Genomic DNA, 25,459 nt, shown 5'->3' on the forward strand with positions numbered 1-25,459 from the left:
ACACTTAATGGGAAACCTACATCATCTTTGTGCTGCATAAGGGAAGGAGATTATCTGGAAATGCAGAAGCTCTGGGTGTGTTCCTCAACAAACTGCTCCTACTACCCCCACCATCAATCAAAATATTCATGATCAATTCTATACAGGGTGAATTTATAGTCACGTGATGGGTGATGTTTTGGGATGCACCAATTTACTTTTTAGTAAAAAAAAAAGCCCAATTCATTGAGTTTAGTTGTCACAAGTGTCTCCTACGTTGAAACTAGTGTCAAAGCAGATAAACTGGTATAGCTCCTGGCTATCATCTGTTCTCAGTGGATGTTCATTTCTTTTTCTATGTAATTCAAGTAAAACACTTATCAATGTTAAGATGGGAAAAATAGAATGTTTTGTTCCTCTTAATATAACATACAGAGGTCATTTGCCGACTTCCTATCAAAACACACAAATTGATCTTTAATCAAATATTCATCTCGTAAAAAGGAAAATAGAAACATTGTGGGAAATGTGGATTTCCCAACTGCTCGCATGCACCAGCAGCAATGAAGCCATGTGCAGATGTATGTGTGCTTGGTTCATGAAGCCTGTATGATCATCTCGGTTTCAGCAGGTCAGCTGATAACCGCTGCTGTGGGCAGAGCCAAGGTTTCCCTGCTGTATGTGCACAATTGCATACCTTGTCTTTTCCATTTGAATCAAAGCTCTGAGAGATCTGCTGAGATCCTCAGCAGATTGCGGCTTCATTCTGCATAATGAGAAAACAGAGATACTATAACAGCAATTTCAACCCTCTTCAAAACCAGTAAACTATTGAAGCAGATTCGTACATCTGCAGATGGTGACATTTGTCTTATTTTAGCTTATTTATCTCTCCTATTCCTTCTAAATTAATGAATACATGCTGTAGTTGTTGAGATGATACTGATTTCAGTTACTCCCTGCAAACTTGCATTCCTAAGTATTCAGCTCACATCTTCAGCTGCCCAGTTTAAAATTTCCAGCAGGATTTTTCTGCTTTTTTCCAGCTGTGGAAAATTGCATGTTTAGCAGTAAGTGGTTAAGGGTTTTGAAATGTGCATTATGTTATATATGTTATAAGTGATAAAAGGAAATGTCAATTTTCCTATTTTTCTCTTGAATTTACCCTGGGCAGTAAAATGCCTCAGCCCCTCAGGACACATTAACATTGACTCACACACAACAACCCCATGCCACTACACAGCTCTTTTATTCTTTCATTCCTTTCTATATGGTTTGTTAACCTTTTTTTAATTCTTTATGGATGATTCTTCTTCTTATGCTTTACTAAAATGCCTTCCATTCAATAATCAGCCATTTTCCCCCACCAGGTAGTTTGTTTTTTAATTTTTCACCATCAGTTGATGATAACGAACTACCATTTATTATTACCTTAAACATTGTTCTTTCCATGTGTTCATGATACATTTGTTAATTTGTTTGAAAGTGATTATTTTTATGCATCTCAAACTAGATTCATCAAATGAAGCACAATTATCAGTGACTCAGGATGACATTGGAGAGCAGTGCTTTAGAAACATAGGCACATAAGTAGTAGCAGTGGCATTGCCTCTTAGCAAGAAGGTTCTGGGTTTGAATCCCCTGGGGGCCAGGTCAGGGTTCTCCCCAGAGCTGAAAGCCATGTGAAAGCCTAGTTTTTCCTTTTTGTCATTACATTTTTTTTATTTCCATTCCCGCCTCTTATGTATATTCATATAAATATGGAAGTGGAAGAAGAATATTGTCCAAGTATTTCTCTTTGCCAGGGTCTTTGTCTCCCTGTGCGTCTTCATGATGTCAGTTTGTTCCCTCCCTCTTGCTCTGTGCTTCAGTCACCACTCTCTCTCTCTTTATACCCCTCATGCACACATCACCCACTACCAGCAATCTCAAGAGAGAGAGAGAGAGAGAGAGAGAGAGAGAGAAACATTCTAGTCTTCCTAAAATCTCCCATGTCCAGAGAAAGTGAGTGACAGTTCTATGTGGACAGCGTTGAAAACATCTGGGGTTTTTTTTTTAACAGAGACGTCACAAACAAAGGGAAGGAACATTGAATCGGGCAGCAAATGAAGAGGGAGAGAAGGAGAGAGTAAGAACAGAGGGTTTATATATTGACTCAAAGCTGTTCTGCATGCTTTTCAGTGTGTAAGAAACAGGACGTGAAGGCAGGCAAGATGGAGAGCTGGCACAGATGAAGACTGTCCCCTGGTATGTATCTGCAGCTATATTTGTCCGTGTGTAAAGGTGCGTGCACATGTGCCTGCATGTGTGCCTTATTGTCAAGGACTGAGAGCAATTGTTTGAATGAGCAGCATGCAAGTGATCACTGACATGCGGGAAGCCATGCGGGGTTCCTGCATATTAATGCAGTGTGAGTGACTCGGTATGGATGCAGAGTCACATCTCCACGTGTGTGTTTGTGCGTGTGTGTGTGCGTGCGTGCATGCGTGTGTGCGTACGTGTGCATGTGCATGTGCATGTGTGTTAATGTGTGTCTCAGTTATGTCTATAACTTGTGATGAATGAGGTTGTGCTTTAAAATGCAAGTTTTGGTGAGATTATTGCATCTGCATATGAAGGCTGTGTTTATCTGAGTAGGGACACTGACTGTGTGTCCTCAGAGCATTGCCATGTATCAATATTTTATATACATGCCTGGCAGGTGTGTTAAAGCGGTGCTGGTGTAACAAAATCATCTGGGCTGGTGACTCCTTGGCTTTCATGTTGTTATGTTTTTCCAAATCTATGCCAGTAAAAGAGGGAGATTATTGCTCATATGATGTATGGGGCAGATGTTAAAGGACAGGTTAAACACCAACAACATGGACATATGGGACAGGTTGGAATGCTGAGCAGCAACATCACAAATCAACATAATGGACACACATTAGTAACAGGGATGATGCAGTCATTCAGCCTCAGATGACCCGTGTTTGGAACAGAGTTGTTTACAGCAGTGTTGTCATGCTAAAGATAATAGTTCAATGTAAAAATGCTCATTTTAATCTGGGGCAGTGTCTGGGACAAGTTTTTAATTGAACTCCTTTGAAGTTTGTCCGTCTAATGACTCAAACCAAACCTGCCTCTGAAATAATAATGACAACATCTTTGGTTTCTGTTTGGAATGATAGGCTTTGTCTTCATGATGTTACAGGAAGCTACCTATTATTATGGCATATTTTGTGATAGTGAACTGATAAGGACTGAAGAGGCCTTGAATAAAATTATGTAAAATATTGCTCAAAGGATGTACAGATATGGAGGTGAGTGGTGGAAGAGCCAGATAAGGGAAGGATTAGGGCCAAGTGCAGATGCACAAGTGACATAACTTGCTCATACTTTGCAGCGCTAAATTTGATTATATATTCAGAGCACAGGCTCGGTGTGTGAGTCACACTTGAAGTGTTTCTGACAAATTCTATTTTGGCTTTTGAGAAGTCAGGACTGAATCAACTGATGGTCTCTCCAGGATTTTCTGTTGTGTACTGTGAATTTTAACACATTGCCAACACTGACTTGCTTTTAATCGACCTGACCCCCAACCCCTGTTTTTTCCTCTCAGTCCCGTTCGACAGTCCACATGAGTGTCTCAAAGCCGCCGCCACCACCCTCCACAAGCCATTTGGCTATCCCCCCTTCCTCCACCTCCTGCCCCTCCTCATCGTCCTCCTCACCCTCAGCGACCCCACACACCACCTCAATGCCGCCTGCCTCGCCTGTTAAGATCTCAATGCAGGAGCACTTTGCCATCAACGTGTGCCCAGGACCCATCCTCCCCATCCCACAGATCTCAGACTTCTTCCCACGCTTCCACGACTACCCCTGCACACCCCCACCGCCCCGGGAGAAGAAGATTCTGAAAGAGGAGACTTTCAATGGAGAGACGGGCGGAGGCTATAGAGATGGGGAAAGGAGGGAGTGCAATGATGGTGAAAGAGAGGAGGCACTGGAGTCTGATGACGATGACAGTGAGTTCTGAGGAGTGTAAACCCACTGCATGCTGGGACTCTTATTGTCGTCCTTGGTTATACTTGGCCATAGTTTATTTAATTACTAGATCAAACACTTGACTAGATTTATTTTTCTTAAATTAATGCTTTTGTTATTCCCTTTGAATGTGAGACAGGACTTTCAATTATTTACTAGACAATGTCACCACAGCAGGATGTAGCCTGCCTGTTTCTGCTCATCCCTCAGCAGTAAGCAGACAAGACAGATCAATTAATATTACACAGCATCAGGTTTTTAAAAGGCCGTCTGCTAAAGCTCTGACTCAGAGCTCTTGTGTCCGTCTCTTCCTTGATAAATTCAGTGGCCTGTGTGTTTTTTCAGCCTATTTGGGAACGCTGGAGTTTAGCCTGCTCTTTGATCAGGAGAACAACTGTCTTCATTGTACTATCCTAAAGGCAAGGGTAGGTATTATTTCAATATCATTGTCACATCAACACAGTCACTTTGTCGCGTCACTTCCCCTGAATGACCAGCAGAAAGACTGTAGTTCTTTTCTGTTCACTGGAGACATCAGACTGCTTCCCGCCGTCTTTTCTAGCATGTTGGTCACACAGCCTCGTCTGCTTGTCACTTCAGGATAAAATCATCAGGGTCAGGAAGAAATGTTGGGTAACGTTGTTGTGGCTGTCAGAATTTGGTATTGTTCAAGGACACAAGCTCTGTATATCATACTATATCGCCACTTGATGTTAATTATGTAAATCTTGTTGAAGCATCCCCTTGAGGTCATCACAAAGGAGTCAGGGAGGGTAGAAAATAGTGGCATGGAATGAAATACCCAAAGGCACCATGCCGATGTAACTACAGTAGAATATGCCTGTCTGCTTTTGACCCTGTCACATTTGTAAAATGTTGGAGGGTACAATGACGTCACCTTTAAAACGTGTGTGTGCTTGTGTGTGTGTGGGGGATGGGATGGGGGGGGGGGGGGGGGGGGGGGGGGGCGGGTGCGCGCATGTGTGTGTACATGTGTGTTTCCCAACAGGGACTGAAGGCCATGGACTCCAATGGGCTGGCTGATCCATATGTCAAGCTTCATCTTCTTCCTGGGGCCAGCAAGGTCTCTACATCAGACTGTACTCAGTAACAGTTGCTTTACAATATACATCCACCCTGCTGCCCAAGTTAGAATAACTTTGCACATTCCTGTTTTTATTCCAATTTTTACACATCAGTAATGATCGGGGGTTGCGAATCATGTCACAAAGATTGTGCAACTGGATCCTGTTTGAGTGAGGTTGGGAGGGAGGACAAGGAGGCTTCAGTTGTCAGGGATATTGTGCCTCAGGCCACTGGTTCAAAAACATCTGTCTAACATCAAAAATATATTATTTTATTCAGATTAAGACATATAATGTTGTTAAACAAGCCTCATTTACTTCCTGATAAAAGAATGCTGGACACATAAAAAATCATTAATTTGGGGAGACCAGAACAGCTCATATGTCCTTAACATGACTTATGCTCTATATTTCAAGCAAGTTATTGTCAGCAGCACAAGCCTCATATTCTTCTTGAGCATACATAGAACTGGGGAAAAAAACAGCATCCCTATACTCAGAAGACTCAAGCTTGCTATAAACTAGTTATGATTAAAGAAAAACAATGTGAACAGCACCCAGGTTGAATATGGCAGCTGTTTGAGGTCTAAGGTGTGAACAATAACACTGTCTGGGAGATTTTTGTCTTCTTGTCCTTGTCCTGTGCCTTTTTTTCTGCCTCCCATTGTTATTGCAAGTCTCTCTATTTCACTCATATCTCTGTCTCTATCTCTCTAACTGACTATGACCCTCTTTGACCTTGAAATACCAACAGTGTGCAGTGAGAAGAGAGACAACTGAGAGTGAGGAAAAGGGGAAGGGAAGGGTGGGCAGAAGAGGTAGACGGATGAGGGGAGAGCAGCAGGTGGTTGTCATGGAAACAGGCAAAATTGTTACACGGCTCACGTCAACAGCAATGGTAGGGCGGGGGAGGGGGGGGGGGGGGGGGGGGGGGGGGGCGGGTGCGCGCATGTGTGTGTACATGTGTGTTTCCCAACAGGGACTGAAGGCCATGGACTCCAATGGGCTGGCTGATCCATATGTCAAGCTTCATCTTCTTCCTGGGGCCAGCAAGGTCTCTACATCAGACTGTACTCAGTAACAGTTGCTTTACAATATACATCCACCCTGCTGCCCAAGTTAGAATAACTTTGCACATTCCTGTTTTTATTCCAATTTTTACACATCAGTAATGATCGGGGGTTGCGAATCATGTCACAAAGATTGTGCAACTGGATCCTGTTTGAGTGAGGTTGGGAGGGAGGACAAGGAGGCTTCAGTTGTCAGGGATATTGTGCCTCAGGCCACTGGTTCAAAAACATCTGTCTAACATCAAAAATATATTATTTTATTCAGATTAAGACATATAATGTTGTTAAACAAGCCTCATTTACTTCCTGATAAAAGAATGCTGGACACATAAAAAATCATTAATTTGGGGAGACCAGAACAGCTCATATGTCCTTAACATGACTTATGCTCTATATTTCAAGCAAGTTATTGTCAGCAGCACAAGCCTCATATTCTTCTTGAGCATACATAGAACTGGGGAAAAAAACAGCATCCCTATACTCAGAAGACTCAAGCTTGCTATAAACTAGTTATGATTAAAGAAAAACAATGTGAACAGCACCCAGGTTGAATATGGCAGCTGTTTGAGGTCTAAGGTGTGAACAATAACACTGTCTGGGAGATTTTTGTCTTCTTGTCCTTGTCCTGTGCCTTTTTTTCTGCCTCCCATTGTTATTGCAAGTCTCTCTATTTCACTCATATCTCTGTCTCTATCTCTCTAACTGACTATGACCCTCTTTGACCTTGAAATACCAACAGTGTGCAGTGAGAAGAGAGACAACTGAGAGTGAGGAAAAGGGGAAGGGAAGGGTGGGCAGAAGAGGTAGACGGATGAGGGGAGAGCAGCAGGTGGTTGTCATGGAAACAGGCAAAATTGTTACACGGCTCACGTCAACAGCAATGGTAGGGCGGGGGGGGGGGGGGGGGGGGGGGGGGTGCAGAGAAAGCGCCAATGAGTAGAGTAGATAAGTAACCAGCTACTGCTGGTTAAAACCCCACCAGCCAGCAAGAGTGAGAATGTGTGTGAACTAGGCTGGGACAGGCGCTCCGACTGTTGCTCATGGTCAGACTCAACATGCTGCATTCAAGATCTGCAATGAATAATATGCAACAGAAAAGCATTTCAGGGTATTTTAGAAGATTAAGAGCAGTGAACGAAAAAGGCAACAGTGAGGCAGGCGTGTGTTGTCTGTTCTCTGTCCCACACACCTCTTTTCACTAGCATGTAGAGAAATACACAATGTAATCCATGTTCTGTGGGACATGACCTTGCATGTGCAGGCAGCCACATGTTAAGGTCACGCTCGCTGAGCAGCTTCATCTATCTCTTTATTTCTCATTCACAGCCATATATTTAATGCCACGGTCACAGTCAGTGGGATTTCTGATTATCCTTCACTGATGGGAAGTGCTTGTGAAGTGTCTCCACATTTGGGCTTCTCGTCCACAGCTCTTGGACACAGTGATGGATAAAAGAAGGGGTTGTGAAATTAATAATAAAAGATCTATGCAGGCAGTGGAAAAAGGGACAGTGGGTAGTTGGAGAGCTTGAGATAAAACATTAAAAAACAGATTTCTAAAGCCCTGGAAAAGAGGAAAGATGCTGGCAGGGAGTGACAGAGGGCGAGAAGGGGGATACGTGTTTAAAGCATTTGTAGCATGTGGACAAGATGCAGTTCATTTGTAAAAAAGTTGAGTTGTCCTGGCACGTGCACAGCTGTGAACCAGGAGTGTGAGTCATGATGTTGCCCATGTACAGCTCCTCCTGCACATGAATGAGTCAAACATGAGACAGGAATCAAAAGTGTTTCCCTCCACAGAGTCTGATGTGCAAATACGTCTGCAACAGCAGAGAAAGAGTAAACATCATTATCAGGGGGTGAGAAGGGGTGGGGGATGCCAAAGGACCCAGCGATGGTTGGTGAGGACGAAGCCAGGTGGAGGGGAATAAGAATCAAGCATGTGGCCCTGAGGCATCTGTACAAGTTTGGCTATGGCAGAAAGTAAATAGAGACACCAGGAAGAGTAAACAAGCATTAAATCAGCAGAAACCTGGATGGATTGTTCCTTTTGAATAAACCAGAGTGCAGTCAGCTGCACAGGGCAGGATGATAAGACATTTCATGACAAGTGAGGGTCCTGCATCTGATGTTAAAGTGAAATGCACCATTTTCCCCACATTTTCATTTTTTAATTGCTCCCAGACTTCTCCACCCTAATTCTGTCACTTGGCCCTGAGCTGAATTCTTTGAAAATGTAAAAATACTAAATAGGTCACAAATATCTGCTTTAAAAGTTTTAAAAAGGATTCCCCCAAGAAATGAACAACAACAAAAAGAAAAAACAATCCAACGATCTAATTCAAAATAAAGAGTGTATTTATTGTGGCCTATTTTCAGAGGCTTATTGATTGGCAGAATGATTGGGTCAGGCACATTGGAAAGGTCAGTATAGTCTCCCTCTCTTTAGTGGTTTTCAGGGATACCATAGCAGAGATCATTCTGACCTGAAGCAGATTTTCTTCTAAATTCATTCATTCATTCATTTTCAATGAATGTTCACATCATTTAAGAATGAAGAGACTACAGTGGGAACAATTTAATGCTCCACGTGAGAAGCTCTGTTGCAGCACCATTTTCATGGAAGCAAATTTGATAGAATATATGGAGTTGACAGATTATATTTGTAATAGTAGTGGCACACAAATGTTTGATTACTCCTTCCAAAATATTAAGGTCTGAAACTTCTATATCCCCCCACTGAACTGTGAGCCGCCTGTTTGTTGCTGTGAAGCTCTGCAGAGGCACCTGCAGGCACATAATGGTGAACACTGGTGAGACCAATACGATCACATTACTGTTCAGACTGAGGTCACATTTGATCAGATCAGTATCTGATTTCAAACCACATATGACCCCAAAAAAAGATTTAATGTTTTTTTATTTATTTTACTGTATAATACAATAAGAATTAGGTAATCCAATCTGAGATTAGATTCAAGTCACCTGTGCTTGAGTACACACATAAGTTCATCCAGCATCATCTGAATTTATTTAGCACTCAGCAGTTAGAACTGTTGTGACAGCTCCAGTTAGTTGTACTTTTCACCATATATTTTACTTAATTCTGTTGTATAATATAAATACCCTTCATCCAGAAATGTAATGAGACAACATCAACATTTTTGAAAGATTAGAAATGAAAACAGGTCAAACACGCGCTGAAGGTAAGACAGGGAAATGATATAGCAAGTGGCTGAAAACCTTATTTATGGATGGTGATGCTATTAGGAGCTCATTGGAATTTCCTCTCCTGGAAGCATTAATTTTTCACGTGGAATGGTTGTACGGCCTAATTGGCTGCTGTGTTGTGTTTGAGAGGCGGTACAGGTTTTTGGGTCTTTGGCTGGTCACTTCAGAGAAGACAGATGATCAGGTGGGAGAGAGAGTGAGATGGCTATCCTTCAAAAAGTCAACAGCAGATGTGCATGATTTCCCGAGGGACAGAGGGAAATTATGCTTCCCCACCACTTCTTTCACACCTTTTAATGGGACACACATTCATGCTCACATTATTTTCTATCCTCTGATCTTAGGAACTCATTTTCAGTGGCTTATTTTCATACTGTCTCTTTTATCTCCTCAGGCAAACAAGCTACGTACAAAGACGCTAAAGAATACTTTGAATCCAGTGTGGAATGAAACGCTAGTATATCATGGTATAACGGCAGCTGACATGACCACAAAGACACTAAGGTAAGTGCTCATTAATTCATCTTTCACTTCAATCACAATTCAGTTAAACTCTTTGGACACATGCTGAGAAGGGAAGGTGGCTTCACTGGTGGAAGGGTGCTGAGGTTGGACCCAAGAGGTGCTACATTGATGTTGTGTGAGAGGACGTCACGTAAGTTTGTTGGGGCTGGGGTTATGCAGAGGAGACAGTTACACGTGGATGCTTGTTGGGGTGTGGCGAGTGCTGATGGGAACATCTGAATGTAGAGGAATCAGTTTCTTGGCTCTGTCATATGTGAATGTGTAGACTGAGTTAATCATAAAAGGGTTAAATGGCATTCTTTTTCCTGAGGAAACATGAGCACCGTCTCTCTCTCTCTCTCTCTCTCTCACACACACACACACACACTCACACAGGAACTCACATAAACATGATCCTTCTTCTGTGATAGAAACACACATGCACACAATTGCAGGCAGTCAGGTGTGTAATTATCCTTTTGTGTGTATGTAAAGGACAGTCACTCCTCACACACTGGGGAGAGACCCTTCAGACAGAAGGAAAGGCACCTGACCTTTGTTCAAAGACATAGCCCCCACCAGCAACCGGTCTGGGGGCTACAGGAGGCCAAAACAAGGAGGAGCAGAAATGTGTGAAGGATTAGCCGAGGGGAGAGAGAGAACAAACTCTACCATGAATTTCCTTTCGTCCCACGTAAACTATAAAAACTACAAAGAATATCTTGGTCGCAGTGGTTATCATGTACTTTATTGCTGCAGTGTACATGCACACTTCTCTACAGTGGAAAAATGGCAGCTGCCAAGATCAACATCAAATCAAATCAAATCAATCTTTATTTATGTAGCGTCTTTTACAATCAAAAATTGTTTCAAGGCGCTTTCCAGAATCCCAGGGCCTAACCCCAGACAAGCAACAGTGGCAAGGAAAAACTCCCCTTTAACAGGAAGAAACCTTGAGCAGGACCAGGCTCATGTAGGGGGACCCTCCTGCTGATGGCCGGCTGGGTAGAGAGAGAGGAGAGGGGGGAGGACAGGTAGAGGATAGAATGGAGAGGAGAGGAGAGGAGAGGAGAGGAGGAGAGGAGAGGAGAGGAGAGGAGAGGAGAGGAGAGGAGAGGAGAGGAGAGGAGAGGAGGAGAGGAGAGGAGAGGAGAGGAGAGGAGAGGAGAGGAGAGAGAGGAGAGGAGAGGCATAGAGCATAGAAATACATACAAAAATACATTATATTGAATATTGAATAAGCTGCAGGTTGACTGGGTCAGCGGGGCCAGAGGTCATTAAGCAGCTTTGAAAGCGGCGATACCTGTAAATGAATACGGGGGGGGGGGGGGGGGAGCAGAAAAACAGAAAATGATGGAGTGAGGAAAAGAATGGAAGAAAATGATAAAATGTAGTCATACAGAGACCATAGGCCAGGTGAGAGAGACAGGTTGGCTCACAGAGAATGATAGATGAAATGATGAATGAAAGAATTTCTTTAGCTGAGAACAAAAGGTCATGTGATGAGTTTACTCAGGAGAGCCAAAAAACAAAAGAGAGATGACAGCCAACAGACAGCAGCAGTAAATCAATTTAATGCTGCAGCGAGACCACAAAGCCAGTGGAAGAAAAGGGAAGGGAATCAGATCCTTTCAGCATATTCAAGCTTGATACCAGCTAATAGTTCATTACCAACTAATTTCAGAAGTAAGATAAAAACAGAGAAAGAAGTGTGGGATCCCCTGAGACATTGGCTCACATGGTTGTGCCATGCAGAATTCCATTCCCCTCATCACCATGGGTGCAAAGGAAGGAAATGCTGCTCTCTTTGATCTTTGCTCTGTGCACCAGAGCAGGAGGACTCTGTTTAGTCTTCGCCTCCTCGTACACACTATACATTTACACAATGTACACTAGTGTTGAGAGACAGTTACAGACAAAAACAACCTCAACAGATATTTGATAGCTGATGGAGAAAGTTTTTGAGTAAGAAATCAACAACACAACAAACACGTTTGTTGTTGATGATGATGATTTTGATTATGTTAACAATGTGGTTGACGATGCTGTTGATAATGGTGTTGATGTTGATGATGGTGTTTTTGTTGCTGTTGATGATAATGATAATGATGTTGATGTTGATGATGTTGATGTTGATTTTCTTATTATTATGTTTATGATTATGTATGTTAAAAAATTTTAACACACCACTATGGTGATTTAAATAGCAAATAATTCAGGAAATATTATAAGAGGGGTTTACATTAAACAAGTATCAGGATTTGGAGCTATGGAATGAGATCCGCAAATTAGTGGGATGCTATATCACCCACAGCAGACATAAAATCTGAGCTGAAGGTAGCAACAACAAAAACAAGAGGAGAAAATAATTAATTTTTCAATGTCAGGGCACATTTTAGTGCACCGCTCTTTAAATGCATCTGATTAAACAGCCAGACTGGAAGAGAGGCTTTGTGCGTTTCCTTATTTATTATTCATTCATTCATCTCTATTCTCCAGTGATTACATAAAGCCATTTCAGCAAAGTAGAATGCGCTTTGAATAAGTAGATGGCTAAAAAGGAACTCTTTATCTTCTGTGGTACAAATTCATCTTTCAATGTAACAGCATTTCCCAAATCTTCAATATCAGTGTTGATCTTGTTCTCGCTTTTACCAGAAATGAAACAGCTGAGTAGACTCATAAATATTCGACTCAGTCACGCGTCAAAGTTGCTAATGCTGCCTCAGGTGCTCAGGTCTCTGTTAAAATGTGCACTGAACCTGACTACATAACAAAAAATCTGCATACAACTTATGTCACATCTTAAATGGCTGGTCTCGGATCATTTTAAGGAACAGGTGTCCTCTGATGTCTGGACTGAGTTACATTCAGATGTGACTACATTGCTCTGAGGCAGACATGATTTTAAGATTAGGTTGAAATCAAATTGTTTCTGTTGCTGCTGCTGGTCTGAGCCTTCAGGGGAAGGTCCGCCGACACAGTGTCAGTTTTGATTCTTTGTCTCCTTTCTCAATTTCTTCCCTCATTGTCTCCATCACGCATGGTAGCAGCCTTGATCTGTCTCAGGCTGTAGGTAAATGGGAACAAATGCAGCTCTTGAATGAGTCTGAGCTGGAGACTTGTGCTAAGCTTCTGTTCTGGGTGTCCCAGGTGAGATGGACATGTGCAGTTAGATCTGATGGTCACATTGTCAAGTTGTCAGCAGCTCTAAATGTTTATCGTCCCTAGAGGATAAAGCTGGGTGAGCACTTTATCATTGTTTTACTCTGACAGATTTGCCCCAATCAAAAGGGCCCAAGAACAACATTATTCATTCTTCAGTTTCAGATTAATGACAGTCAACACTGATGTGCTGAAATTGTTAAGTGTTTAAGCTGTGTGGGTTACGACAGCTTTTTTTAATAGTGTTTGCATGTTTTGCTGTGTCCGGATGGGTTCGCTCCAAGTTCTCCTCTATTGCCTCCAAAGACGCAACAGCTCTGTAAACTGGTCTAAATGTGAGTGTGTATGGATGTGGTGTACCTCACCTATCACCCAAGGCCTGCCCAGTTAGGTTCCAGCCTAATGAATGAACAAATGAATGGATGCATGAATCAATGAATGAATGTAAAAGGTACTATTGGAGAAGTAAAAGTCTGTTTGGGCCCTGCATAAGTGTCCAGCAGGGTCTGAGGTGATAATAATCAGGTTGCTGCCACATCCAATAAGCAAGATTGGATTCAGGACATTGTTGGAGGGTTTTGTAGAGAATGGTAAATTTTCTACTCTCACTGTGTGTTTTATGTCACTTAATATATGCCTAAATAATTTTATTGACAATGTAATTTTTCTCCATTGACAGTTTGTTTATGTGTTTATTGTTAATATTGTTATTATTAGTAGTATCATTGTTGTTGATGTTCTCAGGAGTGAAACACTAAGAGCATTAAGGCATATGGGTGCTTCATTTTACAACCTCTTCAGATGTATGAAAGGGCAGCAGCACATAAATCATGAACGGTCAGTAGCCAGGGTTAGCTACAGATGTTCATCACATGTGGCTGAAAGGCCTGAACCAACATGTCCAACAACCAAACGTCAGTCGGCAGGTGAAGAGCTATCAGCACAGACTGGCGGTGTGTGTTAGTGTGTGTGGAGAGAATCAGAGATGAAGGTTGCAGGCAGAATATGGTGGCCCAGAGGTCGTTTTCATTTATAAACCTGGCAAACGTAAAGAATTCCTATCACACTTTTGAAATTTATTGACCTTGAAATGGCTTTTCACAAACAATGGTCACAAGACTTATTCAACCTCAAAGATGGACTGATTGTAAAAATATCCTATTTCACAGTTTTAGCATTAATTGAGCATCTTTGATTCCTGTTTCCAACCTGCCCTGTCCTCCTTTGCTATATGATATAACCAACTTCAAAAATTATAGTGGACTTTAAACTTTCACCCTCAAACGCACGCGTGCGCATTAACAGGAAAGTTACCTGACATACTCACACTGGGGAACAGTTTGGTCTAACCACACAGGAGTTTCTCTACATCTCTTGTTTACAGGCTTGGCCTCATGTATAGGAAATGCCTGTTTGAGTGATAGGTGGGGTGTAGGTGGAGCAAAATGCCAGACCCTTCTTGGATCTGTTGAACTGTCCATGTCAGCACCACCAGGAGCTCTGTAAGATCCTTCTTCTCTTCAGCCGGATGAAACATCTTGTAAATATTACTCCTCTCTTTCACCCTTGGGACCATGTATTCTTCCACTCACATGCCACTTAGTCAACACATACTCACCATCATACATGCTGCTCTACAAGTTCTTCTTGTCGTGGTTCGGTTTCTGGACGGCATCCGGGGGCAGGCCGATCTCCGAAGAGCCCTGAGCCTCCAGCGCACCTGCAGCTGGTTACGTCCTAATCAGCGCTTACTTAAGCTCTCCCCTCTTTGCCTCTGGTGCTGGATTGTTGCTTTTGTTCGTGTATCTAGCTCCAGCTCCCTGAGATGGCCTGTCTTTCATCTCATTGTTCTCTAGTTTTGTGAGTTTTTTCCTGTGCCTTTTCACCTTTTTTCAGTTGTTTTTTTCCCGTCGGCTTTTTCCCATTTTGAATGGTGATTTTTCGTTCGCTCTTTCAGTTGATACTTTTCCTTAGTTTTGTTGTTACTTTGTTTGATCTTCTTGGATATTGTGCCAATAAAGAACCTTTTGCTTGCACTCTGCGTCTGGGTCCTGGCCTGCCAAACCGTTCCGTAACACTTCTGTCATATTTCAGCTTGCAACAGCCTGGAAAATCAAGTAAACATGCTCAAAAAAGCTCAACTATATGGTTTTATTGTGACCAATTTTTCCTCACAGCCTCCTGACTGCCAGTAGTTTAAATTTGTCCTCTGTGGACATTTGTAAAATTGAATATCTCCTACCCACATCACACTACTGCCATCAAGGTTCCATTTCACACATATGGTGTTCCGTTGTCCACTGCAATGGATACATATCATCTCTCTCTCACTCTCTCATTTTCTACCGCTTGTTCCTCCACTGAGGGTCGCGGGGGGGCTGGAGCCTATCCCAGCACAATGGGCGGAGGCAGGGTACACCCTGGACTGGACGCCAGTCAATCGCAGGGCTAACACATATAGACAAACAACCATTCTCGGATACATATCATAAAAATAAAAATTCAAAATGTGTTTTCAGTAGACTAATTACCTTACAAAGAGTGGGGAAATCTGTGACTTTCCCCCCCCCCCCCCCTTTGTAGTCAGGAGGATATACAGATGAACAAATACGCTTGATTAGACAGTAGTGGTATCTTAAAACTTGACAGCTCTTTAAAGGCACAGTATGGTTCTAACTGTGTATTTAACAGTCACAAGTGATAATTATAATTCTTGGAATCTTACTGTAGCACCTTTATTTGAAGAGTAACTGACTTATTAATCCAACGATTACAAAAATCCTATTTTTTTAAGTCCTGCAGCTTCATTGAGATGTGGCTGCTTGTGTGGAACCTTGGAGAACCTTGAAATCCGGTGCTGCTGGAGAACTTGATTGATTGTTCTGGTCAAAGCTGGATGTTGTTGCCTAGTCCAGGTTCCAGGCTTGTTCTGATCTTTTGTGCGTGCGTGTGTGTGTGTGTGTGTGTGGTGTGTGTGTGTGTGTGTTGTGTGTGTGTGTGTGTGTGTGTGTTGTGTGTGTGTGTGTGTGGTGTGTGTGTGTGTGAAGGCTGTGTGTGTGCGACATGGACAGACTGGGACGGAATGAATTCATCGGAGAGGTGAGGGTAGCCCTAAAGAAACTGAAGGAAGGGGAGAACAAGCGCTACAACATGGGCCTGGAGAGAATTGCACAGGTATGTGCACAAGAACACATGCCGTCTACTGTAAATGCTTGATACAGAGTGTAATGCTCATCTGGGGACTCTAATGATTATTTCCCTCTCATTTTTAATCTCTCTCATATCAGAATAAAGAAACCAACAATCAAACGGTGGAGCCGGGAGCACTGGTGGCAGAGGAGGAGGTAAAAGAACCCTTATAGTCTGACCATTCTGACTAATTGTTCAGTCTTCTTTGTCATTTATTCTTCTATATTCAGAATAGCATCTTTTGCTTTTGTAATTTGCATTTCAACCCTCTCAGCAGAACATTAATTTCATTTTTAAATCATTATCTGAATCTGACAAATGAGGACACATTTTAGTCTCTTTAAAGCTTTCTATCTACACCATATTTGCTGGTCTATCTCATATTTACCTGGAGTTTTTGAGGTGAAGCCAATAGCTTCTGCTCTTGGATCACACTGGTTTATGGAGGAATGTTAATCAAACAGATTATTCTATAACTGCAGTCTTTGCAAGAAATGATTTATTTTAGTTAAAGTTTTCTTGATTAAAAATCTGTTCGCTGAAGGGTGGAACACCAGGACCAGCACACATCTGCTGAGATGGTTTATCGTTGTGCTTCTCTCCCCAGCGTGGTCGAATCTTGGTTTCCTTGTGCTATAACACAGAGAAGAGCTGCCTGCTGGTGGGGATAATACGCTGCGCCCATCTAGCAGCCATGGACTCCAACGGCTACTCTGACCCCTTTGTCAAAATGTAAATCATTTCAGATATTTATGAACTTGTCATTTTACCAGGTTCAGCTACAGCCATCCAAACACTCATGATTCTGTAACGGCCTCAAACTACTAACCTCATGTGTCATTTGCTCCAGTAGCTACAGCATCATAGTTTTATGGAAGCAATCATCTCCCCAAGAACAGATGTTCTCTATTCTGAGGACAATTCAGCCTGAGCTAAATAATCAAACAGTTGCTGCTGAAGTGAAAAAACGGCATTTGACTGAAAACTAAACTAACAGGATATCACATCTTGAAAACCTTCAGAATGAGGTTTGTCATGAGGCTCAGCACAGTGGAGAACTTGAGGAAGGAGACAAACCTCAACCGCGGAGTCCTCGAAGATAAAGGAGGAAAAGAAAGGTTATCAAGAAACTCTGAAAAGAGTCTTCTTGCCATGAGTTCTTTGCTTTGTTTGAACCTCAATCATTTTAGGATCCAGAATAAGAGCCAAGACTTGGACAAAGGGAATTAAAATGTGGTAGATATCAGGTCAGCCACAAATACTTCAGCCACAGACAAGGTGGACGAACAAGCAGCAGCTGCTCAGACCTGATGATTGGGAGGAGAGGAGGAGGAGGAGGAGGAGGAGGGGGCAGATACAGGAAATAGAGGTCAGAGGACAGAACAGCTGGGTCTGATCCATGCAGGCACAGCCACTCTTTGTGGTGGAGAATAGATGTAGTGGGAGCAGCAAGATGATGTTAGACAAATACTAAAGAGACAACAGCTATTGCCGTCCCGACAGATGTGAGCATTAGAGCGCAATTCGAGTAATGGCTGGCGATGATGCTGTGCAGAACTCCCAGACCTGAGCTGTTCTACGGGGGTTGCAGATAATGTGGATGTTGGGCCAGGGGAGAAGAGGCCGTCAAAGCTTAGCGTGGGAAGTTATGAGATATGAAAAAATCCAGTTATGGTCAGACTACAGAGCTAATCCAACTAATGTCACGTATATGTGGTGTGTGTGTATGAGCAGGATGGCTGGAGAAGGAGGGGACATGCTTGAAATCTCTTGGGATCAGAAGAAACGAGTCAGGGTGAGATGTTTGCCACCAGAATGTAAAGTTGAGCAGCGACTGTTGGCATTGAGCTGCTCCCACTCACCATTACCAATCATGGAGCTGCAGCCTCCAGCTGTGGGAGGCTGGTTTGGGGCAGCTAATAAATGAGAAGAATGGAGATAAAGGCACCCTCATTTGTAATCTGTAAATTAAAACTGTGTTACAGAAAGTGTTACTCTGTATTTCTAACCAACTAGATTAGGTTTTAATTTGAACCAAAGCTAGGAAGCAAATGGGATCTAATGGGTTTCCATTTTAAATGTAGATTAACCAGAGAGGGACAGCTTCAATTACTGCAGACGCCTGTAAAAATGGACATTCAGCTATTCTCATGTGATTGGCTGTTCCTAGGACAATATTACAATATATTAAATAATAAATAATGGGGTGAATCAACATGGTACTAAAAAACAATCGGATAGTTTATCATCTCTAGAGGATAATGACAATTAAATCAAGACATTAATGTGCTTGGTAGCTTTGTAATGTATTTCACAGTCAGTGTGTGTCCCAGCTTCACCTTCTCACTCAGACCTTTCCTCTCTGGTGAGCTTAATTAGCCTTGAAAAACCACCCAAGCAACAGAATGTCACAATTATCACAAGAATTTATTCCATTTAAAAAGAAGAACTATAATGTAAATCTGCTGCTGGTCCTGAGTGAGAGTGTCCATCGTCTCCTCAGCTCATCGTCAATTGATTATTCTGACACAGAAAAACATGTAAAGGCAGAAAAAGCACAAAATGCTGATATTTCCAAGCTCTTCTCTGTAATTGTCTCTGCTGCCATCTCTCTTATCTCAGAGATTTTTATCTCTCCTGTGATGTGGAAGCAGAACTTAACCACAGGGAAACAAAAAAGAAAACTGCTTTACTGACATTTCTATCCCTGTGAAAACAAAGTGTAATAAAAAAAAAAGCATCAGAACATCATATTTGTTATAAAGGACAAAGGTCTTCATTTGTGGCTTTTGGTTAAAATTATTCCACTGTTTATCCAAAGTAAGCAGCAAATCTCACATGCCGCATTTTCATCAATATAATCCCAAAGTGTGCGTTGGTTTCCATTACATCTCCTCACTGAAACACCAGCTGCTTGTTTTTGGAGAAGCAATCCTTTGAATCAGTGTTTAATATTGTTATGGAGAAGAATGGCTGTTGGTATCTGTTCACCTCTGCAGGGAGAGCAGCATCTCCATTCAATGCTAAATTTAGAAATGTCCAACGATTATGATAAATAAATGTATTGCGTGCTGCAGCGTCTGACCCACTTCGAAGGAAAACTGAGGGGATAATCCTCCCTATCTCTGTAGCCCAGCCGTCCCTGCTGTGAATCATTCATTTGCTGTCAATTCTTCACTCTAATTCAAGCATTTTTTGGGTCATTGCTGTAAAAAAGAAGATGATTAAGTGTAACAGGACTGCGATATCAGGCTCATTGTTGGTCACACCTGCACATGCACACACACACACACGCACAACGTGGTGTCTGTAGGGTTTGTTACATTTTTGTAACAATGTCAACAGTAACAGAGTTCCCTGATAAATGATGAAAAATCTAGTTTAGTTTGTTTTCTGTCATGAATCCTGAAAATTCGTTTGTGAGGAAATTAATAGAATTATAGAATCTCACTCAGTTACCCAACAACAACACATCAATTTCAATTAAGGAACCAAATGTTCAGAGCACTGCCGAGGTACCCTTGAGCAAGGTACTCCACTCTGAAATGCTCACATAGAGCCCTGGAGGAGTCTCCAGTTGTACCTTGCTTCACCTGCATGCAGTTAGGATTGATTCCATCCTCCTTGGACCCCACAAGGGATAAAGAGGTCAAGAATAAAGTCAAATCACATTATATATATATATTAGTGTATTTTCCTCTGTACTTAAATTGTGTTCATGGTGTTTTATTACTCTGCTTTAAATATGTTCATTTTACCAAAATAACTGTAGTTGGGTAGCAATAAGCTAACCCTAGCCAGCCAAGAAGGGAGGTTCTGCAACAATGTATTGACATTGTTGCAAGTTAATCAATATTACTGTTGTCTAACATGCTGCCTCAAAAATGAACAATAGCAGTATAATACTGCAGAAAAGATTTTTTTCCTGAAAGCAGGTGAATCACACAATTGCAGCCTTTGTTCCTAAGTTTCTTCTAATAAGTACAGGCCTGAAGTTTAGGCGAGCCACCACGTCGCTCTGCTGTCACTTCTTCCTCTCCTCCACCCTCGCCCCTTCAGATTCTGACTGCACCAGCTGTCCAGGCCGGATTTATCGGTGACAGCAGGGATGCCAGAGGAGTGAGACATCTCACCACCTCTACATCTCCTCATGGAATTCATGCTGTGGATGAGTCCCATAATTGCCCTTTAGTAATCCTTCTGTTGGCTCTTAGCTGGGGCGTAAGGTCCTCAATTATCAGCATGATTAAGATCTCTCTGTATTCATCCCACACCCCCACTGGCTCTCTTCCCCCCTTCAGAAAACTTTGCGGTGACGTTTATCTGTGAAAACTCTTCTGCCTACTTTTATGTTGCTCTTTGTTCCTGTCATTCATTAAAGTTTCCTGTTAGCAGAACACAAGATGATTTTTATTTATGCCATAAGTGTTTTGTCCATTCGTGCATTCAAGCAACTCTTTGATGAATGAAGTTCTGGTCCAATTGTTTTTATGCAGGAGACTTTGGGTAGATATAAATGCAGCAGCCACTTTAGCCGACATTCAGACAGCCATCCACTTCTTTAAAGTGATGGAGCTCATCTAAAATAAATATTAATAAAGACAATAATGTGGAAAACTTTAGGTCACTGAAACTTAAAGTACAGCATCAATACCATTAAAATGTACTACTATGGTTAGCCTGGCTTAGCCTAATGTGCAGCACACATTATGCATGAGAACTTTAATGTTGAACATGTTTCCATAAGCATTCCATTATTGGAATAGATATACTCTGTTTACACTCTTTTTTGCTGTTTTTTAGCATTTTGCAACCTGATATGGGAAAAAAGTCAAAGTACAAGACTTCAGTGAAGAAGAAGACTCTCAACCCTGAATTCAATGAGGTAAAAGTGTGTGTCCTGTCTGATGGTAAACTAGAACAAAACGGTTCTCACATTTTCAGCCCCTTTAAACTCCTGGATTTAAATGTGATGCTATGTGAATCACCTGCACAGGAGTTTCAATACGAGGTGTCCTTGGACCAGCTGTCAAAGAAAACCCTGGAGATCTCTGTGTGGGACTATGACCTGGGAATGAGCAATGACTTCATTGGTAGGTCCAAGGGAAAGATTGAAGCTCTAAAAATGTGTGTGTGTGTGTGTGTGTGTGTGTGTGTTGTGTGTGTGTGTGTGTGTGTGTGTGTGTGTGTGTGTGTGTGTGTGTGCATGCTTGGCGTGTGTGATAAGCCCACTGAATAATTAGCCTCACATCCACAACATCTTAAGATAACAACCAGTATCACCACAGAGACTTGCTGGCTGAGGTTACAAAAAAACAGTCCACTGGGGTGCTGTAGGAGTATGAGCAGTAAGGGACACGCTAACGGCAGAACATTATGGAGGACGTCACCTGCTGAGTGGTGATACTGCAGATCTGTGGGACACAGCAGACAATTCAACTTCACCAAGGAAGAAACTTTTTTCTTCAATAGGAAAATGTAAAGATTCAGTGTCAGGATCCCATAAGTTTAACCCTAACCCTGATGCTAACAACACTAATACTGCAACAATGACAACAACCTTACTGCTAAAGTAACAACAATAATACTGCAACAACAATAATAACAACCATACTGCAGCAATAACAACAATCACACTGCAAACATGCTGCTACAATATCAACAAGAATTCTGCAACAATGACAACAATCATACTGCAACAATAACAACAGTAATTCTGTAACAATAACACTGCAACAATAATAACACTCATACTGCAATGATAACAGCAACAATACTGCAACAATGATACTGCAACTATTACAATAACGATACTGCAACAGTGACAACAATGATACTGCAACAATACCATTAATGATACTGCATCAATTACAACAATAGTACTGCAACAAAAACAACAACCATACTGCAACAATAAGAGCAATTATACTGCAACAATATGAACAACGATACTGCAACAATAACAACAATTATACAGCAACAACAATCACACTGCAACCACAACAACAATACTGCAACCATAACAATAATGACGCTGCAACAATAATGATACTGCAATGGTAATGACAATGATACTGCAACAATAGCAATAATAATACTGCAACAGTAACAACAATGATACTACAACAATAACAATAATGATACTGCACTAGTAACAACACTAACACTGCAACAACCATAATGCAACAATAATGATACTGCAACAACAACACTGATACTACAACAATAACAATAATGATACTGCACTAATACTGCAACAATAACAACAACGATACAGCAACAGTAAAAGCAATGATACATTTACATTTACAATGTTAGTGTAGATAAACGATTATATGCTCCATTATGTATGAGTAGCTTTTCCAAATAATAATTGATCCATTTTATACACATGATTCGGCTGCCCAGTTGCTGAGAATAGATTTAAAGAATCAGCAGTGGGGGGTGCGGCATGTGTGTATGTGTGTGTGTGTGTGTGTGTCGGAGGGGGGCTATCCAAGCTTGTGTAGGTTGTATAGGTTGGTCTTTTTGTATTGAGCCTCCATCCCATCAGTCTGAGGTTTCTCTGCAGCCCTTAAATGGATATTTTTTTTATAGCCATTAAATAAATATTCTTTTTCTGCTCATTTCCTGGCATGATAAATATTTATCTTCCCTGCTGGGAGGAAATTACAGTCTTCTCTTGTTGCTTTGGTCTCACAAACTATTATTATTTGAATGATATGTGATGTGCCTCAAAAAAACACCATTGAATCTTATAGATTATTTTAGGTTTGTAACAAACAAAAAAAGCTACATTTGAAGACAAAATCAGCATTGACGCATAGCTTCACAACCAGATCCGACAGCTTCTCTCACTCTACTTCCTTCACTGTTGGCCTCCCTTTACTGCCCATTTTTCATCCCCTTTTTTGTTTCTTCTCCCCTGTTTGCAGGAGGAGTCGAACTGGGAATCAATGCCAGCGGACAAAGACTTAGACACTGGTTTGAGTGTCTGAAAAACAAAGGCAAGAAAGTGGAGTACTGGCACACGCTGACGCAGCAAGGAGCCCCCAGCAGTGACAAAACAGACTAGAGTGCACCACAGACACATACACTTACCCACATGCACACAAATATGGACACACACATAAACACACACGTACACAAACACACACATACACAATGGTTGACATGTGACCAAGCAAAGCAACCAGATCAATGAATAAATTGTGCAATAACAAATGTTGAAAATGAGATCCGTCCTATTATGGCGGTAATTGCAGGCCCCAGTATTAATATATGATATCCATACTAATATTTAGTGATGGTTAAAAACGTGTGTCTGAATTACATTATTTTACGTGTATTTCTCTCTGGGGGTGATCCAAACGTCTTCACTAAGTGCTGGTATATTTAAAAAAAAAAAAAAGCAACTGTGCTTCAGACCTCGCTGTATTGTGGAAGTGGTTCACATGCTGTTATTCAAATTTTCATCAGATTAAGAGATTACAGATTAATGTACTGAGAACCTCAGAGAAAATGTCTTCACCACTAGAGACTCATAATATACTAAACAATTCCAGGAAAGCGAATGTTATGTCTCTCTGATGCAACGACAAACTGTATTATTAAGCACAAAAGAATCCGTGAGTGGATTTTGTACCTTTACTGTTTCAATGTTCTTCTGTCTTTTGTCCTATAGTTGTGACGGTGATGTTCTATACCTGCATTAACACGTGTGTGAGGGAGGGCTATCAGAGTAGGAGTGCCTACGTGTGTGTGTGTGTGTGTGTGTGTGTGTGTGTGTGTGTGTGTTCACAACACAGCACTGTTCAAACCGTCTCTTCCACATTCAGAAGCACAGACGTCAGAAGAGTCAGTGACAAAGGACACAGAGCACATAAGAGCAGGGCCGCTACCATAAGCCTTTGGGGTGGGGGCGCTCCTGGGAGGGTCCCACTGCCAAAAGGTGGCTGATCCTTTGGGAGCATCTTGTCTTTGTGGACTGGCCCCTGCTGGAGCAGACCAGTCTGCCCCTTTTGGTGTTGTTCTTACGTCCAAGCAGCTTCTGGTTCCTAATGCAGATTCTTAATTTGACCTTTTGATGGGTTGTGTTGTTTGAGTTATCAGACAGAGCCGCCAGCAGTGTGGACATGGGCCCTGACCCAGCAGTGACACCACTATCACCAGTATGTGATGGAAGCAGGGCCAAAAGATCCGTCCAGGGCTTCCTGCTGCCCACATTGCACTAAAGTTAGACCTATACTGGATGAATTCACCCTACTCCTGAGGGCAGATTCATGGCATGATAGTTGAGATTAATTTTTCATATGGTGGTAATGAGAACAACTCCTAACCTGAGGAGGTCAGATATGATGAAGATATGAAACAGGCTTGGAAAGTGGGGGCCTGGTTCAAACCAGACCATGATCCAACCAACTGCTGTTAAAAGAAAGCTCTGCATATTGACTAGTACTGACTGGTCTGACTGCTAAGATATTAAAGAACATTTCAAGGTCATCTGTGGGGAAGCTCCAAATAGAAACACATCAACCATCTTTGGGTTTCAAACAGATCAAATCGGCTGAGTGAATATCAAGATGTAAAGGTTGTAAAATAATTAATTAGTATTCGGTTAATATTAGAATATTAGGTTAATATTCTGCAATTCGTCTATGCACAGAAAGACTGCCAGCATGAACTTTGACCCTGTCTGGGCTGGCTCACAGTGATCTAATAAGACTAGATGGTCTTGTTTGTTTGCCTGTCTGTGGATTTCTTTCCTTTTTTTACCAGATGTTTGGTCTCCTGTAATAATTTCATCTGCAATACAGCTGCATGTTTAGCATCATCAGCCTGTATAAGTGAGGGCAACCTTAGCCCATCATTCAGAGGTGTTTACAGTCTACATCATCCATTCCGTCTCCTTAGTCTGTATTTGTGAGCACCAAGATTCAGGGTATAGTTTTGTCATGTTTAACCAACAAATCTCTTGATTGAAATAATCAAGTAAACATTCACTTGTACAGATGTTGCTATTGGTCTTTCTTACATTGGTATCAGCAGGAATAATGGTGGTGGTGGTGGGATAGCCAATCGGCCCTCTAATGTTAAAAAAAGACAACGTCTGCTACCCAGTGGTGACTTTATGTAACTACTTCTCATAATAAATAGAACTTATTTCCGTGGGCGTCTGTCATTATTTGACACAACGTAAAACAGATGGTG

At 41.8% G+C, this 25,459-nt stretch overlaps 1 protein-coding gene across 2 annotated transcripts; it reads left to right on the forward strand.

The window, feature by feature from the left end:
• The first annotated feature begins 1,895 nt into the window (after nucleotides 1–1,895).
• doc2d (double C2-like domains, delta) lies at nucleotides 1,896–25,419 on the forward strand. Of its 2 annotated transcripts, XM_057036259.1 has the most exons (12): nucleotides 1,896–1,983; nucleotides 2,161–2,226; nucleotides 3,581–3,986; nucleotides 4,351–4,430; nucleotides 5,015–5,089; nucleotides 9,786–9,895; nucleotides 16,108–16,234; nucleotides 16,348–16,404; nucleotides 16,857–16,981; nucleotides 21,053–21,134; nucleotides 21,246–21,342; nucleotides 23,185–25,419. In XM_057036259.1, the coding sequence occupies exons 3-12, from the start codon at nucleotides 3,599–3,601 to the stop codon at nucleotides 23,322–23,324; spliced, it is 1,281 nt and encodes a 426-aa protein (XP_056892239.1). In that variant the 5' UTR covers nucleotides 1,896–1,983; nucleotides 2,161–2,226; nucleotides 3,581–3,598; the 3' UTR covers nucleotides 23,325–25,419. The 2 variants fall into 2 exon arrangements, with proteins under 2 accessions (XP_056892239.1, XP_056892240.1); XM_057036260.1 differs by lacking the exons at nucleotides 1,896–1,983; nucleotides 21,053–21,134; nucleotides 21,246–21,342; nucleotides 23,185–25,419 and adding an exon at nucleotides 17,984–20,651 and having other exon boundaries at nucleotides 1,990–2,226.
• The last annotated feature ends 40 nt before the right edge of the window (nucleotides 25,420–25,459 follow it).

The sequence above is a fragment of the Takifugu flavidus genome, chromosome 6, assembly GCF_003711565.1.
Source record: "Takifugu flavidus isolate HTHZ2018 chromosome 6, ASM371156v2, whole genome shotgun sequence".
NCBI classification, from domain to species: domain Eukaryota; kingdom Metazoa; phylum Chordata; class Actinopteri; order Tetraodontiformes; family Tetraodontidae; genus Takifugu; species Takifugu flavidus.

Bases quoted from the DNA above. Each gene is read 5' to 3' on its own strand.
- doc2d (XM_057036259.1), top strand. From the start codon at position 3,599: ATGAGTGTCTCAAAGCCGCCGCCACCACCCTCCACAAGCCATTTGGCT. The intron at 9,896-16,107 runs GTAAGTGCTCAT...GTGTGTGTGAAG, and splicing joins ATGACCACAAAGACACTAAG to GCTGTGTGTGTGCGACATGG. The intron at 21,135-21,245 runs GTAAAAGTGTGT...TCACCTGCACAG, and splicing joins TCAACCCTGAATTCAATGAG to GAGTTTCAATACGAGGTGTC.